The sequence below is a fragment of the Gekko japonicus genome, unplaced genomic scaffold (genome assembly GCF_001447785.1).
Source record: "Gekko japonicus isolate JY-2015 unplaced genomic scaffold, Gekko_japonicus_V1.1 scaffold873, whole genome shotgun sequence".
Classification (NCBI taxonomy): Eukaryota; Metazoa; Chordata; class Lepidosauria; order Squamata; family Gekkonidae; genus Gekko; species Gekko japonicus.
The window spans coordinates 654,013-670,233 of record NW_015170300.1 but is presented as its reverse complement, the minus strand read 5'-3'; the positions used below and the strand labels follow the sequence as shown (position 1 = coordinate 670,233).

Below are 16,221 nucleotides of genomic sequence, written 5' to 3'. Positions count from 1 at the left end.
TCAGTTACTAGTTATTTTAGAGCTGTTCTTGAAAAAGAGCTCCCTCAGCCCCACCTACCTCACAGGGTGTCTGTTGTGGGGAGGGGAAGGGAAAGGAGATCGTAAGCCACTCTCAGGCTCCTTCAGGTAGTGAAGGGTGGGGTATAATTCCAATCTCTTCTTCTTCATTATCAGTTGAAATTCAGCAATCTCTCTAATTGAAATTCCTTTGTAAGAGAACTGCTACTGTTGGGTCAGCAACTGAATGTCCTGGAAGGTTAAAATGTTCCCCCACTGTTTTTTGAATGTTGTGGTCCCTAATAGTAGAAATAATAAGAGTCCAGTAGCACCTTAAAGACTAACAAAATTTGTGGTAGGGTATGTGCTAGGGATGTGCATTCGGTTCATCCGAACCGAATGCACCCCTGAAAATGGCCCATTCAGACCCCTTTCGGGCTGCTGCAGGCCAATTCAGATTCTCTGATCTGAATTGGCTTGCCGCTGAATTTTGGTGGCAATTCAGCCCCATTATATCCTATGGGCCATTGAAGTCAAAGGTGAAAACATATGGTATATTCTGGGGACTGGAGGGGAGGGGTTTGAGGGAGAGGCTCCAAACTCGCAGGGAAGCTGCTGGAGCATCTCCTAAAGATACCAACCAAGTTTGAAGAACAGTGGACCAGGGGGTCCAATTCTATGGCCCCCCAAACAGGTTGCCCCATCCCCTCCATTATTCTCTATGGTGGGAAAAAAGTAACTCCCCCCCCACCATAGAGAACGCTGAAGGGGATGCGGCAACCTGTTTGAGGGCCCGTAAAATTGGACCCCCTGGTCCAATGCCCTTGAAACCTGGTTGGTATCTTGGGGAGAGGCTCCAGCAGCTACCCTGTGAGTTTGGAGTCTCTCCCTCAAGCCACCTCCCCTCCAGCCCCCAGAATATACCCTATGTTTTCGCCATTGACTTCAATGGCCCATAGGGTATAATGGGGCTGAAATTGACATTCGGCTGGCCGAAAGACTCCCCAATCCGCTGGTACTGACGAAACTGACATATGGGAGAGCCAGTTTGGTGTAGTGGTTAAGTGCATGGACTCTAATCTGGGAGAACCTGGTTTGATTCCCCACTCCTCCACTTTCACCTGGGTGGATGACCTTGGGCAAGCCATAACTCTGGCACAGCTGTTCTTGAAAAAGAGCAGTTTCTGTCAAGAGTTCTCTCAGCCCCACCTACCTCACAGGGTGTCTGTTGTGGGGAGGGGAAGGGAAAGGAGTTTGTAAGCCACTCTGAGACACCTTTGGGTAGTGAAGGGCGGGGTATAAATCCAATCTCTTCCTCTTCCTCTTACTGCCAGCCGAAATTGATTTGCCCGATTCGGGCGAATCCAAATGGGCCAAATTTTTGGGTTTTTGCACATCCCTAGTATGTGCTTTTGTGAGTTATTGCTCACTTCTTCAGACTTATTCCCATTTATTCTTTGCATCCTCCTGGACTGAATCCTCCTGGACCAAATTGAGTCCTAGGCTGCCTGTCTTGTTACTAATGCTGATATCTCCATGCCTACTACCCCTCTGCATATCACACCTAATCAAATCACACCTGCTACTGCCATTTGGCATCTGAAATAATCTTTATAAAGTTTATCTCTCCAGTAGCTCATGTTACATCTTACAGCACACATGGCCCAGCCTGATAAAGTGACATATCAGATCTGGACCTCATAACTAATGAGTTCGACACCTCTGTGTTACTACTAGGGGAATGATAACTTTTTATCTACTCTTTGTTTTTTGTTCACATTTTAGACAATTCTGCCTTACTAGGAAGTAAGCCTCCATTCATTATGCATTGAGGTTCCTTGGACAAAAGGACACCTTTACCATCTGTGAGTCAGCATTCTAGTCCATCACATTAGAAAAATAATTACACTCAGCCTAATGTAATGAGAACCAATTAGCGTATTACCTTTGCCCTCTTCAACAAGCAACTTAACACTTTGCAGAATCCCAGACTTGCAGCTCAAGCTCCTTGTCATACATGTTCAATCTTGTATGTATTCTGAACAACTAAAGATGTTTTCTTTCTTCTTTACTTACTGTAAGGACAGCAGCCATTTGCTACAAGGCCAATCTTGCTCATCCAAGAAACACAATGTGTGTTACACATTTTTGGATTTGATAAAGGTACAATTTTTTTTTACCCAACACACATCCTTCTAATGAAATTCTCATAATTATTTTGTTGGCTTATAAACTAAGTGTGGATAAAAATCACAAACTGTTAAAATAGCTCTTTCTGTGAAAAAATGAAATCTAATTTAACCCAGAGACCCACGATTGATATATGCTTGGATATATTTTATGCCAAAACATATCCACCAATTAAAGCTGATGATGTAGCTAAAGAGATACACTACCACAACTCTTCTAAAAAACCAAACAGAACAAAAACTATAATTTATTATACTTCTGTCTTCATTCTATGCAAGGTGTTGGTGGATTACACAGAACAAAATTCTAAGTTTCTTCAAAAGTTTCTACTAAATATAATAAAAGAGCAATTAACATTTAGTTTGTTACATTGGAAAAAGGTGTACATACTTCAATTGCCTTATTAGCTTTTACCTAAGCCTCTTAAACTATTAAAAAAGGAAAGGAAAATCAATTGTTCGTAGACAAAAAAACCAAACATTCAAATCAGTTGATACAACATTACAGTACAGCCAACTAATAGTGTTCAAAATCTTGTCATTTTATCTCAATTTAAGAGTCCTTAGACCAGATTATGACAAAGCTGGTTTAGTGTATTTTCAAGTTGGTATCAGATTTTGCAGGACACTGTACTTTCTGTTGATGGCTTCAGAAGAAAGGGGTCATGCTTCTTGTAGATCACAGGGCAATCCCAACCTTTCATTCCCCCCCCCATAGTTAGAACAGCATTGTTAAATTAAGCACAACTAAAAAGAAACTGGAAGCTAGGTGAAGCTGCCATTTTGGGTGTCAAAACCATTGCGATACGCTATACTAAAAATTTTTGAAATATCCACCTGTCCTCACCACTCTGCCACAAAACTAGCAAAGTCAAAAAATACAAAAGTCTTGAAACTCGTCACTTTTGCAGAATAAAGCAAAAAAGTCTTTGTGCTCCTTACTACCAGAAGCAAAATATCATCTGAGTTACCACATATAATAGCTTCTGGATGTGTCCACTTGAGTTGGCTTGGTTTCCGCAGAACCCTCCTTGTCCTTTTCACTGTCACCTTCCCAGAGGTTAATAAGTGGAGGATACAGCTCATTCAGTGGGATTGAAGAGGTCTTTTGCATATACTTTTTCAGTGAATGATGATAGTTTTTCCTCTTAAACCGTTTAGCAACGTAAACGGAAACAGAGGCCAGACTGATAACAGCAAACATTGAGCCCATAACTGCAGCCAGAGCCGTACTTGTTTCCTGGTCAGTAACGTCCAGGGCAAAAGCTGCATTTTTTGTTGTAACATTAACACAGGATTTCTGAGTTTGCTGATGGATGTTGGATACAGTGAGACAAACCTCGTAATCTGTGGAGGGTTGCAAATGTGTAAGGTTATATTCATGCACATCAACAGGGACCCTTGCAGTATAGGTAATGTGAGGGTTGTCAATCTTCATTGTAGCGGATGACCATTTTAAGTTAGAGGTCATAACATTAGAATTTACCTTCCAAGAAACTAGGATTGAATGAGATTCTGCTTGCTTGACATATATTTTCAACACTTGTGTACCATCCCTCAATGTTCCATTCACTCTTATCGTAGCTACTCTGGTGTCTGCACCTTCTAGGTTTTGGGCTACGCAAGTGTACCTTCCAGAATCTTCTGTTTGAATATTAGATATTTCCAGAGTACCTTCACTGCTAAGCTTGTACTTGTCTGAAAGAGTATCAGCAGTTATTTTATTCCCAAGTGGAGTTACCCAATAAATCTCAGGTTCTGGTTCTGCCATGGCCCGACAATCTAAGAAGACAGTCATGCCAATGTCCAAATTCAAATGATTTGGGAAAGTATCATGAGAAATCATTGGAAGACATTGCTCATTGGCATCTTGTATTAACACCTCCTTTACTTGTTGCCCTCTGTATTCTGGTGGCATCGCACAGAACATGGATAAAGGCTCCATGAAACGGATGTTGGTCTTGTTTGAGTTTATCCAGTGGATGACACAATCACACCTGAGGGGGTTACTGTGGATGCTGATCTCACGCAAGTTTGGAAGGGATTCCACTGTTTTTTGGTAGACTGCATTCAAGGCATTGTTATTAAGCATCAGACTCTCCAGTGCAGGGACATTCCGAAACGCTAAACGGTGTATATAAGATAACTTTGGATTATTTGTTGCTTCAAGCTTGGTAAGTTCAGGAAGATTGTCTAGTGCATATCTATCAACAGAAACCAGCTCTCCCATATTGTTGATGCCAAGTTCCTTCAGACGAAGCATGTTTTTAAAGTCTCCTTCCTGGATTTTGTGGATTGGGTTTTTGTTAAGATCCAAAAATTTTAGATTTGGAACTTTCTCAAGTGCAAGCTGAGGAACTTTAACCAACCTATTGTCATAGAAAGACAGACTTTCAAGACTATCCAAACCTACTAGTGCATTTCCAGGAATGTCAGTCAAGTACATACCAGCCAGAACCAAACTTCTTAAATTTGAGAGTGGTTTGAAGTTCATGTCTAGTATTCCAATCACAGGATTTTCCCCAATCATCAAAATTTCCAGGTTGGGTGTTGAATCAAACCAACGACTGTCAATAACTTTTAATCTGTTGGAGTTAAGATGAAGTCTTAAAAGGTTCTTCAGGCCTGAGAACGCATTTGCAGAAATGGTACTGATTTGGTTATGGTTTATATAAAGTTCCTGAAGATTACACAGATCCTGTAAGCAGTAATCCGTCATCTCTGTGACCTGATTTTCCTCCAGATGTAAAGTGGTGAGTTGGGTGAGGTTTGACAGCCCCACATCTTTTATACTAGTGAAATTATTCTGTGAAAAATCCAGCTCTGTTAAATTGAAAAGCTGCTGGAGCTCATCTGTAGTCTTGGCAATGTTGTTGCTTTGTAACAAAAGAACTTGGGTGTCACTGGATAGGTTGCTGGGGATTTTTGTCAAACGAAGATCATTGCAATCAACTGTAGTGGCTTCTCTGTAGGTTGACTGGGGTGTAAACCATGGCCTGATCTCACACACACACAACTGTGGACATTCATTATTCTGCATGGAAGATGCACTGAATGGATTTATGAGTAATCCCAGTACCAAATGGCATACTCTTAAAATATAACTGATCCCAGCCATGTTGGGTTGCTAGTAGGTTCTATCAGTTAATCCCTTGCAAGGAACAAAAATATAAAATGTATAGTTGAACAAGGACTAAGCGTAGTGAAGGCTGCTGTTTGAAAGGCTGGTACCCTCAGAGGATAGAAAGTACTGCTAGGCCTTTTCTTTTTGTGGACAGCAAGGAATCCAACGTATCTTCACCAACACCAGTATTTTCACTCAGCCTTCTCTGTGAGCTATTTTAGTCAGTGTACAGCAATACATCTGTAAAGAAAAGAGATATAAACCTTATTTTAAAAAAGTTAACACTATTTCTAAAACCTTATAATATGCATTGTTTCTAGAGTTGCCACTCCCCAGGTCTGGGTGGGGGATTGTTTTTGTGGGTTTCTGCTTGCCGCCAGCCAGCTGGCCAGCAGGATGAAATTCCCCCACCCGATGCCATGCACAATGTGCTGATGTCACCCGGAAATGATTTCAACACATTGGTGCCATTGGGGGGTGATGCTCTGCTTTTGGGGCAAAATTCTATGGTTTGAGGTTGCTTTTATCATAGAGTTTTGCCCAAAAAGCACAGCATCCCATCCCAATGCACTGATGTCACTTCCAGGTGACATCAGCATGTTGTCCCGCCCACTCCTGGAACACCCCCAAAAGCCCCCTGCTGGTGAAACAGAGTGACCTGGCAACCGTAATTGTTTCCAGCATCATGGTAAAAGTACTTTGGATCCTTTCTACATGAAATAAATTTTTAATTTCTATTAGTTTTATTACGCGTATATTTCCATTTTCATGCAATTATCACTCAAAACAATTCACATATATCATGGATCCTTTTATGAGAGAGAAATTTTAATGGTTATTAGTTTTATTATGTGTATATTTCCATTTCATGCAATTATTACTCAAAACAGTTCACATACATCATGAGGAATAAGGCCCTTTTTTCAGTCTTACAAACTTGTCATTTTCAGCATGAGAAAACTCGTGGTCTCCACACTCTGTCTATTGGGTATGACACCCAACATGATGAAACCTACCATTGCTAAAAATCAAGCTACCTATGCAGTACATACTTTATGGCTCTGAGCTGCTAGAAAACCAAGTTCTGAATGCCCGCAGTGTTTTTCAGATTTTTGAATGTACCCTCCCCTACTTATGCCTGCCTAGTTTGAACTCTTAGGGAGAAAATCCAAAGGATCTGGAATTGTACAGGAAAAAGCCAAACCAGAACTACAGGAGAGTTTCAGCTCACTCTTTACCAGCTGACTGTCGAGCAAAGATATGAGCTCATTCTGGGCAGCAGTATCACAGACATACAACCCCTGGCTTGTCCAAACATAGACTTACTTATGTTTCTGTGCTTCAAAACCTTCCCATGACTGAACAGAGACAAACTCTGCTTTTATTTGCAAACTGAACAAATCCCTTCTTTCCCAAAGCAAAGAGACAGATGACACTTGGCTTGAAACTTTCCAATGTTCTAAGATTGGTCCTTTCCTTCTTGTGAGTGGTTGCCACAGGGCAGGACCTTTTTGTGGTCGGGTTGCCAGCTCTGGGTTAGGAAACATCTGGAGTTTTGGGTGGAACCTGAGGAGAGCAGGGTTTGGGGAGGAGAGGGACTTCAATTAAATACAATGCCATAGAATCCACCTGCCATTGTTACCTTTTTCTCTAGGGGAACTGATCTCTGTTGCCTAGAAATCACTTGTAATAGCAGGAGATCTCCAGCTACTACCTGGAAGTTGGCAATCCTTTTCTGAAGATATCAAACAGTTCATGCCCTTATCAAGGTTGGGATCCCTGTGTATAGACTTAGTTTTGCATTACCCTTTATTAATGGTAAGGATTTCTCAGGTGTTATTTCTTGCACAAGCACTGGATCATAGTTTACAGTTGTTATGTCTGGACCCCTCCTACTTCAGAAGAACTAGTCTGGTACCTTGGAAGGTGACGGCAGGCAGCCTTCTTTCTTAGCATCTCACAGGGTCACCTACTCTAGGTCCTCTCTGGTCTGCAAATAGGATCAAAATAGGTCCTGCAGTCACATGGAATGTGTGTCATCAAATATTGACCAGAGGCTTGTCTGGAAAACTGATCCCAAGGGTGCATTGTGAAAGGGTCTGATTTCTGGCAGCTCTCTTCCCTCTTTAAACCCATCAGTGTCAAAGGCTGATTTCTCAGAAAGGGCAGTAAATCCAATGAACTCCCTACCCTGCCTGACTTTTCCCTACCTGGCCATCCTAAGTAAACACCTAATAAAAAGCATTTTAATCCCATAATCCTTTGCGTAATAGGTGTCTTCTCCTGGCAATTAAAGCTCATCAAACACAATAGACATTTCACATGAATGTTACATTGCACTTGCAATTCCTGGGAACATTATAAAGCTTCCTTGCTCAGACAACATTGTTTCACTATAACCATCACAGCATTGTCATGCTCCAAGGGGTATAACCAGGCACACTTTGTTCAGTAATGTGTGTGTATCTGGATGTTCACTAATGTACACTCCCCCCAGTGCAAGAATGGGTACACTGCCTTAAGTGAGATGCTGGTTTGTTTCACTCGTCCTCCTTCTTGGATCTTTGTTCCTTGGATAGGTAAATATAGTCCTATAGAATAAGTTCCCGTCTTTGTCTCTATAAAGCTACCACCTTCAATTTCTGAACTTGTATGTGTGTTTATAGATTGCTCTTCCATTAATATTTTTGATTTTATTTTTTAATTCTCTTTAATAAAAACTATTTCATTAATCAGGGCCTGGTTCATTTTGAGAGTTCTGCTGAGGGAAAAATCCCCATAAACATAGGTGGAGATCCTGTTTGATTACCCCTTCTCTCATAGTTTGGGTTTCCTGGCTAATTCCCCAACAACCTCAGGAGACCCTCACAACCCCTTAGGGTAACACAGTGGCTTAAGTTTTTACATCCTGTTGTAGCCTAAGCCAGTTTATGAGAACCAGCTGTCCTGGGCTTCCCTAAAGGAGTTCAGAATGTTTTAGCTAAAGTCAGCCACCCAAAACATGCTATCAGACCTCCTGATGAAGCAATTCCAAATAACTCAAACTTACTTTAATTGTACAATTAAATGATAGAAAATATTCAGCTGCAAAAATATGTTATAATCCTTTCATCTCTTGTTACAGTAATAATCGTGGGATGACTAATGCAATTTTGCATGAAGATCACAGTGCAATGCCTGCATATTGCAAGGTTCTTTCCAACTTTGTGTATATGGCATCTACAGATGCAAAAAAGTTACTTAAATCCTCTCAAACTGAAACTTCCTGGAATAAGCCCATGATCCTGCTCACTATTACCAAAAAGTGTTCTAGTTTTAAAGAAATATATGTGTGTGTGTATTTATGAACTACAATTCAGCCATAACAGTTCCCTTGCCATCTAACAGTAAACATAAAAATTAATAATTTAAGTCTAAAATCAAGCACAACATCAAGAACAGAATAAAAGTGTTTTTTTTAAGTAGCAAAAATAAAAGTTATGCAGTGGTTACCAAATCCTCCTAAAGTATTTCAAAGAATAAGAACTGTCAAAGTTTGAAAAGGAAGGGGTGAAACTATTTATTTATTCAAATTTATATCCCGCCCTCCCTGCCGAAGCAGGCTCAGGGTGGCTTACATGAAAATAAAACACATAAATAACAGTTATACAATCATAAAACCTTCTAAATCTATACAAAATTATAATATTATAATATAAAGTGCTAGCAGTAGGATCTATTGTCAATATGGTTTAAAATGGTGGTGACAGTCATATTAACATATCTGGTTATCTGTCTTGTTGGTCAGCTCATTGGTCTTTCCATACATACACAGCAAGCACAGACTGTAGATGGTGAGACCAGGTACTACATCTATCAGGGCTCTAGTTCTTCCAGTTGTTGTTTGTGGTTGTTGTTGGCAGCAGCTTCTTAACTGAAAGCCTGGTGGAAGAGCTCCGTCTTGCAGGACTTGCGGAACTGTAAAAGGTCCTGTAGACCCCGGTCTCTTCTGGGAGCTCATTCCACCAGTATGGAGCTGCCACTGAAAAGGCCCTGGCCCTGGTTATAGCCAGTCTGGCATCTTTGGGACCCAGGAGAGCCAATCAATTTATATTTGTTATTTCAAAACTATTTCCCTAGTGCTTGGAGTCAATCATTCTTTTCCTTCCCTCAAATTGCATAAGACATGCACTGTTCAGGGGAAAGGCAATTAAGTAATGTATTTGAAAAATTTATTTATGAATTGGTCTAATATGTCTTCTTTTAATCAAGCATTTAACTTCTTTTGTTTTGTGACTCTTGACTTGGCTTTTCCATTTACAGAAATAGACATCCTCTAACCACACAAGCTGCCAATCTTGGACAGCCTCCAGTGATATGGTAATGCTGATCTTACTGTGTGCCCAGATGCTACTTATGCTGTACTCTCCACATGGTTAGAACCACCATCTGGTAAATTTCTAAGAAGCTACAATACAAGTCAGTGGTTGTCTGTTTCTGGCCCATGAACAAACAAAGGAAGACATATTAGTGCAAAAGTGTTTGCAGGATATTTAATGGGCTATTTTGGTCCTCATTAGGTTTGCCAACCTCCAGGTGGGAACCAGAGATCTCCTGAGACTACAACTGATCTCCATATGACAGAGATCAGTTACCTTGTAGCAAATGGCTTTGGAAGGTGGACTGTATAGCATTACGCCTGAAACCCCACCCTTCCTAGGCTTTACCCCACCAAAAAATCTCCAGGTATTTTCCAAGTGAGAGTTGGCAACCACATTTCTCATCCAACAATGAGGAAACAGTATACCGGTAATTATATGAATTTACTGTTCAGCTACACTAGTGGTATAATTAAAGCTCATCCAGAAGATGCCATATATAGACATTCTCTGTTGCATATCCTGAACACTTCACTTCCTATATGTAAGAATGGAAATCATCACCATGTGAATTTGGCTCCAGATCACTTTCAGTAACTGCTAAGCCATGAAAAAAATTTCTTTTTAAAAGGTAATGCATTACTGTAACTGATATAAATTAATAACCTGCTTATGAAAAGGTGCTGTGGCTCAGTGTCAGAGCATCTGCTTTGCACACCCAAGGTCCCAGGTTCGACTCCAAGCCCCTCCAATAGAATTGCTAAGTCTGTTGAACCCGTGGGCAGTGGGATGGAGGGAGCATTCCGGAAGTGGAAAGTGATGTACCCTGAAATAAACGCTATGTGCCTACGTCACCAGGAAGTGATGTAGGCATGTCAGTGATGTCGGGGGGGGGGCGGTGCTGCATTTTTTGGGCAACACTCTACGGTAAAATTGGCATCAAACCATAGAGTTTTGCCCAAAAACCAGAGAATCCCCCCTCCCAACGTCACTGATGTGCCCATATCACTTCTGGGTGATGCAGGCATGTCACGTTGAATTCCTGCTTCTTCCCTCCCTGCTTTCGGTAAGTCGTGTTTATTTCTGGCTTGGGGGGTGTCTGGTGTCTCTTTTTCTCCTGCTTCCTGATAGCCCTGAAATGGAGGAGGGGCTCCAAACCAGGGGATCCCCTGCACCCAAATGGGGACTGGCAACCCTACCCTCCAAGTAAAACAATCAGGTAGTAAGCAATGTGAAAGATCTCTACCTGAGACCCTGAAGTCCTGCTGCCAGTCAGAGTAGACAATACTGAACTCGCTAGACCAATGGTCAGACTCAGTAATGGCATTGTCATGTGTTGGGCATGGGTGTTTGTTTCATTTCTTTGTTTTTATTATTAATTCCAAAAGGTATTCTAAACGTTTTGTTATTGGAGTGTTTTATATGGTTAACATTGTTAATGCTTCTTTTGTTGTTCCATTTTCAGAGTTCTATTCCACTGTTATTTCCCACTGGTTTCAATGGAAAAGCCCCCCCCCCTCCTTGGGTTTGTACCTTCATGGTTTTCCATCCAATCTGGACAAACCTAATGGGGACTGCAGCACTCCCTGAGGGCATCTGCACTTTCCAATTTCAGACAAATAGAACAAAGGGCTCCCCCCTTTCTGAGGCAATAAAAGTTACAAGTTTGTAACTTTAAAGTAAATGGAAAAAATAATAAGATTCCAAACACACAGTAACACAGACATCAGTGTGCAGTGAGAGAATTTGGCATTGCAGCCAATTAGCTTGAAGGACAATAGTGCAAGGTACAGGCAGACTGATAAGGCAAGGGCTTTTGGTGGTACACAGAGGGTAAGGCATCTATGCAAGCAGGCCACAGCAGAAGGACCTTGTGGCAGATTTGCTTTTACAAGGGATAAGGGTTGGAGGGCCAGTAGGGGAACACGGACTCCAAGGGGAAATATGGTACAGCAGGGCAGACATTAGGAGAGCAGGAGGCAAAATCCTACCTTATGTATGTAATCCTAGTGACTACAGTTTGTAGTCTATCAAGAAAGCCCAGAGTTTCTCTTTCCATGACTCCCCTTAAGAAAAAGAGCTTATGCCCTCATTAGGAAAATGCCAGCTGTCCCGTAAAAGTGAAAACAAGAGTCAGAGAAATACAAGACTGGCTACAATAGAATGAGAAGAAAAAAATGAACAAAAAGTCTTTTTTTGTCGGTTTGTTATAGGCTTCTTAGGTGAGGGTTTTTTTTTTCCATCTTCACATTATGAAACATCCCATTTTTGTAATTAATAATGAAAGCCATGCACAAGTCTAAAGTTCATCCCTAAGCAGAAAAACAACATACATGCAGCAAAGAGACTGACTGTCCTCAATTAAATGCTGAAAACTCCACTGGGTACAAACTCTTTATAAAGCTTACTTATTTAATTCAGAGCTTATTGTAAAATATAAAGAACTAGTCAGATTTAGGATAAACTTTGAATTAAACTCCTTTGTTAATGTTTATAACACATCAGTTGCGTGTTCCAGTTATGTAGTTACACATTTTTGCTTTCATCAAATAAAACTCCAAATAAAACTAAGTTCCACTATCCATTGCAGGCAAAATATAATTTTCGAATGGGAAGAAAGACCCACTATCCTAGGGTTGCCAAGTCCATTGGAAACGCTGGCAGGTGATGTTATCACATCAGGGATGTCATGCCCAGATGTGGCTGTTTGGGGGCAAGGTTCCCCCTGCCAGCCAGCCACTGGGACCTGGGGACTGGCAACCCTAAATATGCAGTTAAACTAGGACTGAGACTGAGAGACAGATTTATTTTCCTCTATTTGACATGGCCTATTATATCAAAAACTATAAGTCCCAGAACTCCAAGTGCATAGGCAGGAGGGAGGGACACTTGGTAGGAAGGGCACAGCAAAGCACCATAAGATAATGGGAGCAAATTCTGTTTTTTCATCTGATAGAGTTTTCAGCCCCCCCTCCCCGGAAGTAAATGAAATGAAAAATGCCAGAAACATAAAGCTTTAAAGTTAATTAGTCTAATGTTTGCAGCCATATTGGTCTATAAGCATTTTTTAAAAAAATCAAGATTCACTTTCACTATCCATTTTTAATAAACAAAAAGCAAAAATTAGTTATCAAACTTGTAAGACTCTTAGTCGGTGTTATTAAACAAAAGTAGCAAAGGCAGGCATTTTTCAGAAGTAAAATAAACTTCTTTTATACCTCAAGAAATTGTACGGGATAAGGAAGTGATAAGGGAGTGACATTGCACCACTCTAGGATTCAGCTGAAACTCTATGGTTTGACCATAGTTTTTGCTGAATTCCAGAGCAGTGACATTACTTCCAGGTTTACCCCCCAAAATGACATCATGCCATTGACATGACAGCTGGTTTTTTTCTTCATTTTTTCTGCTGCTGGCCTACCAAGGGGCAACACAGCCCAGGGGATGCCAGCAGGAAGTGATCTGGCAACTCTAGGCATGTTACAAGTTTGTACTGTGGCCCAAAAAATAATGCTTAGGCCCTGGTGGCATACTTAGAATGCAGTGAACAGACAACCTGCACTGGACCTGCACCAGATAGCTCACAGTCACCTGTGAATAATCACAGTTTTAGCTGGCTCCCATCCTAGCTAGATCCCTGGCATACTTCTGTTTGCAGGCTCAGGCCACAATAGTGTCAACTCCATGTGGATGTGTCATTCAAGAGGATGGTATTTATTTCTTTGATTTCTAGCCTGCCCTCGCCGCCGAGGCAGGCTGAGGGCGGCTCACAACGAGAATAGAAAAAACAACAATATAAAAATCAATATAAAATACACAGTAAAATTATTGAAACTACTATAACAATGGCGTTATGACTGTGGCAAAGTGCACATACAACGATACATCCACTAGTGGTGGGCTCAGGGTAGAATTGGAACAGGGTGAAGATGATAGAACGCAGCTCCTTACCTGAATGCCTGACGGAAGAGCTCCGTTTTTACAGCCCTGCGGAACTGTACAAGGTCCCACAGGGCCCTGATCTCATCTGGAAACTCATTCGAATAAGTTGGAGCTGCCACAGAAAAAGCCCTGGACCTGGTCGATACCAGCCTGGCATCCTTAGGTCCGGGGGGGGGCAAACGATTTTGTGACCCCAACCGCAGTGCTCTCTGGGGAACATGTGGGGCAAGCCGGTCCCTTAGGTAGACAGGTCCCTGACCATAAAGGGCTTTAAAGGTCAAGACCAGCACCTTGAAGCGAAGCGAAAGGTTGCAACTATTTTCTCCCTCTGAGTATGAGACAAACCACAAGTCAACAACTGGGCAGAGGAAACTTTGCACTTTCCATACCCCCATTGCAGTACAAGCACAGAGGACAGCACTCGGGAGATAACCCAGCCCAATCCACACTTCAAAAATCCAGGAAGATGACAGCTAAAGACCAGTTCTCACATTGGAAAGTCTTCATGTCTACCAAGAACACTCTGCTTCATACATGTACTGGTAGTCCTGGGTCTCCCAACACATGTGAACCCAGTTCTGATCACTCCTGCAGTGGTGGTGAGAAGGGGCATTCTCTCTTCCCATGCTGGGAACCCACAGACTGCTCAGTTGTATCTCCCAGTGGAAATTTTTTATTTAAAACATGGCATGAAAATGCTGTTAGCTTGCCTCCTAAAACGCCAGGATCTCCATCATGCTAAAAAACTACTCTTAACTGCTACATTCAGCTCGGAGGGTGGCACAGGAAAACTTGCCCTTAGATGACCATGGAGAGACTGGAAATTTTTGATGGGACCATATGTTGAGTGTACTGCTGTTGTATTTACCGTATATCTGTTTTTGCCCTAGGGATACACGGTAACCCATATCATTCCAACTATTAAATGGCAGCTGGCCAGAACAGAAACATAGAACGGGAAGTTGCCACATTACTTCTTTAATGTCACTCTAGTGAAAAGTATTTGAGTCAAGTAAGCATTACAAGCCATATCAGAAATCTCAACAGCAACAGCTTGTAAACAGTGACCTGTCCAATTAGCTACTCCACAAATGGCTTTATTTTCAGTGGGAATAAGAATACCCTCTAAAGAATTTAAAGCCCATGGGGAGAAACAAAATCCATACAAGGCAAATCTAACTGTGTGATAATTGACTTGGCATTGAATAACCACCTTCAAATCAGTTCCATCTCTCCCTCCCCGCATCCCTGGGCAGATTTCTGAGGTCTGAAAGCTGCATTGGATGAAGCCAAGATGTCATAAGCTTTTCTATATACCAGTAGACAGAAACCTATTGATTAGGTGATAATTTGAAAGAGCTATAACAGCATTCCTTACATATTTGTGTTGCTCCATATTCAAGATTGCTGGTAAGGTGCCACATATATTATTGTAAAAGAGTAGTGTAGAGCATGCAGCCTTGGCTACTCCTGCACCTGACATTTTTTTTTTTTTTAAAAAAGTTTTATTATGAAATACAGCCCAATACAAAATACCCACAATTACCTCAGCCCCTCCTCCTGAATACCCACAAGTCTTGTGCAATAACAGCTTCAAGTTTCTCTGGTTACTATGTTCTTAGAGATAGCTTCATCCACAATTCTGGCTATCCATTACCATGAAGGCAAACAGCAGTCGATATTTCTGCTTCCATCCTTTTGTCCCAGCTCTTTCCTACTTGAATTAGCGAGTGCATATAGCACGAGTACATAAGAACATGTATTTCTTATTATGGAGAGTTATTGTATAGAGGAATACTGATAGTAGGGCCCACAGGACAAATATGGCCAATTATTAGTTACTTGAACAGTGGATACAATCCTATGTGAAATTACAGGTGCAGTTAAGATATGGTGAGGGGAAAAACTGATGCTGCTGCAGACTGGCTTCTGTATGGCTCTTCAGCCTGGAGATAAATGCATCTTGTAGATCTGTACTCCATCACTCCCCCTTAATCGGCCAGAATCTACTGTCTGCACTTGGAGGGCTGCTCTTAAAATGGATGATGGGGAAAGGCTGCCATTTCACTTGCCTTATTTAGAGATATATCTTTAAATGGGTGGTTTGCTACAGCCTAGCATCCCTCCCCCAGCTCAAGTGGTATACATGATTTTCTTCTTCATCTCCACGACTAATCCCTCTGAGGTAAGGTAGGCTAAGAGAATTAAATTGTCTCAAGTTGCTCAACAAGCTTCATGTTCAAGGGAGATTGGAATCCAAGCCCAGTCTTAATCTAGAGACTCTAACCACTACACCACAGAACTGCAGTGAAGATGATGATAAGTAGTTCTTCCACCATGAAGTTTCCCTGTGGGAAACAATGCAGCTCTCAAAAAAGAGTTGGAAGGTATATGCAAAAACCACAGGATAGAAACTTTCATTTCTTCTGTACATGAACCACTACAAACCACATTATTAGGCTGCAAAGACATAGTTAAAATGGGGGGGAAAATACACTGGGCACAATCCCCTGGCAGAGTAGAATATGAGCTCTCTCACATTTTATGGCAGCATCTTTTGATCCAAGTGAAATGGACTGAGATTCCCATTTCCTACTGCTTGGTAACATGG

The 16,221-nt window shown here is 41.4% G+C and overlaps 1 protein-coding gene across 1 annotated transcript; it reads right to left on the bottom strand.

Moving 5' to 3' along the window:
* Window positions 1–2,775: 2,775 nt before the first annotated feature.
* Window positions 2,776–5,407, bottom strand: LRRN1 (leucine rich repeat neuronal 1). The gene has a single exon (XM_015417942.1). The coding sequence runs from the start codon at window positions 5,302–5,304 to the stop codon at window positions 3,154–3,156; it is 2,151 nt and encodes a 716-aa protein (XP_015273428.1). The 5' UTR covers window positions 5,305–5,407; the 3' UTR covers window positions 2,776–3,153.
* Between the last annotated feature and the right edge of the window lie 10,814 nt (window positions 5,408–16,221).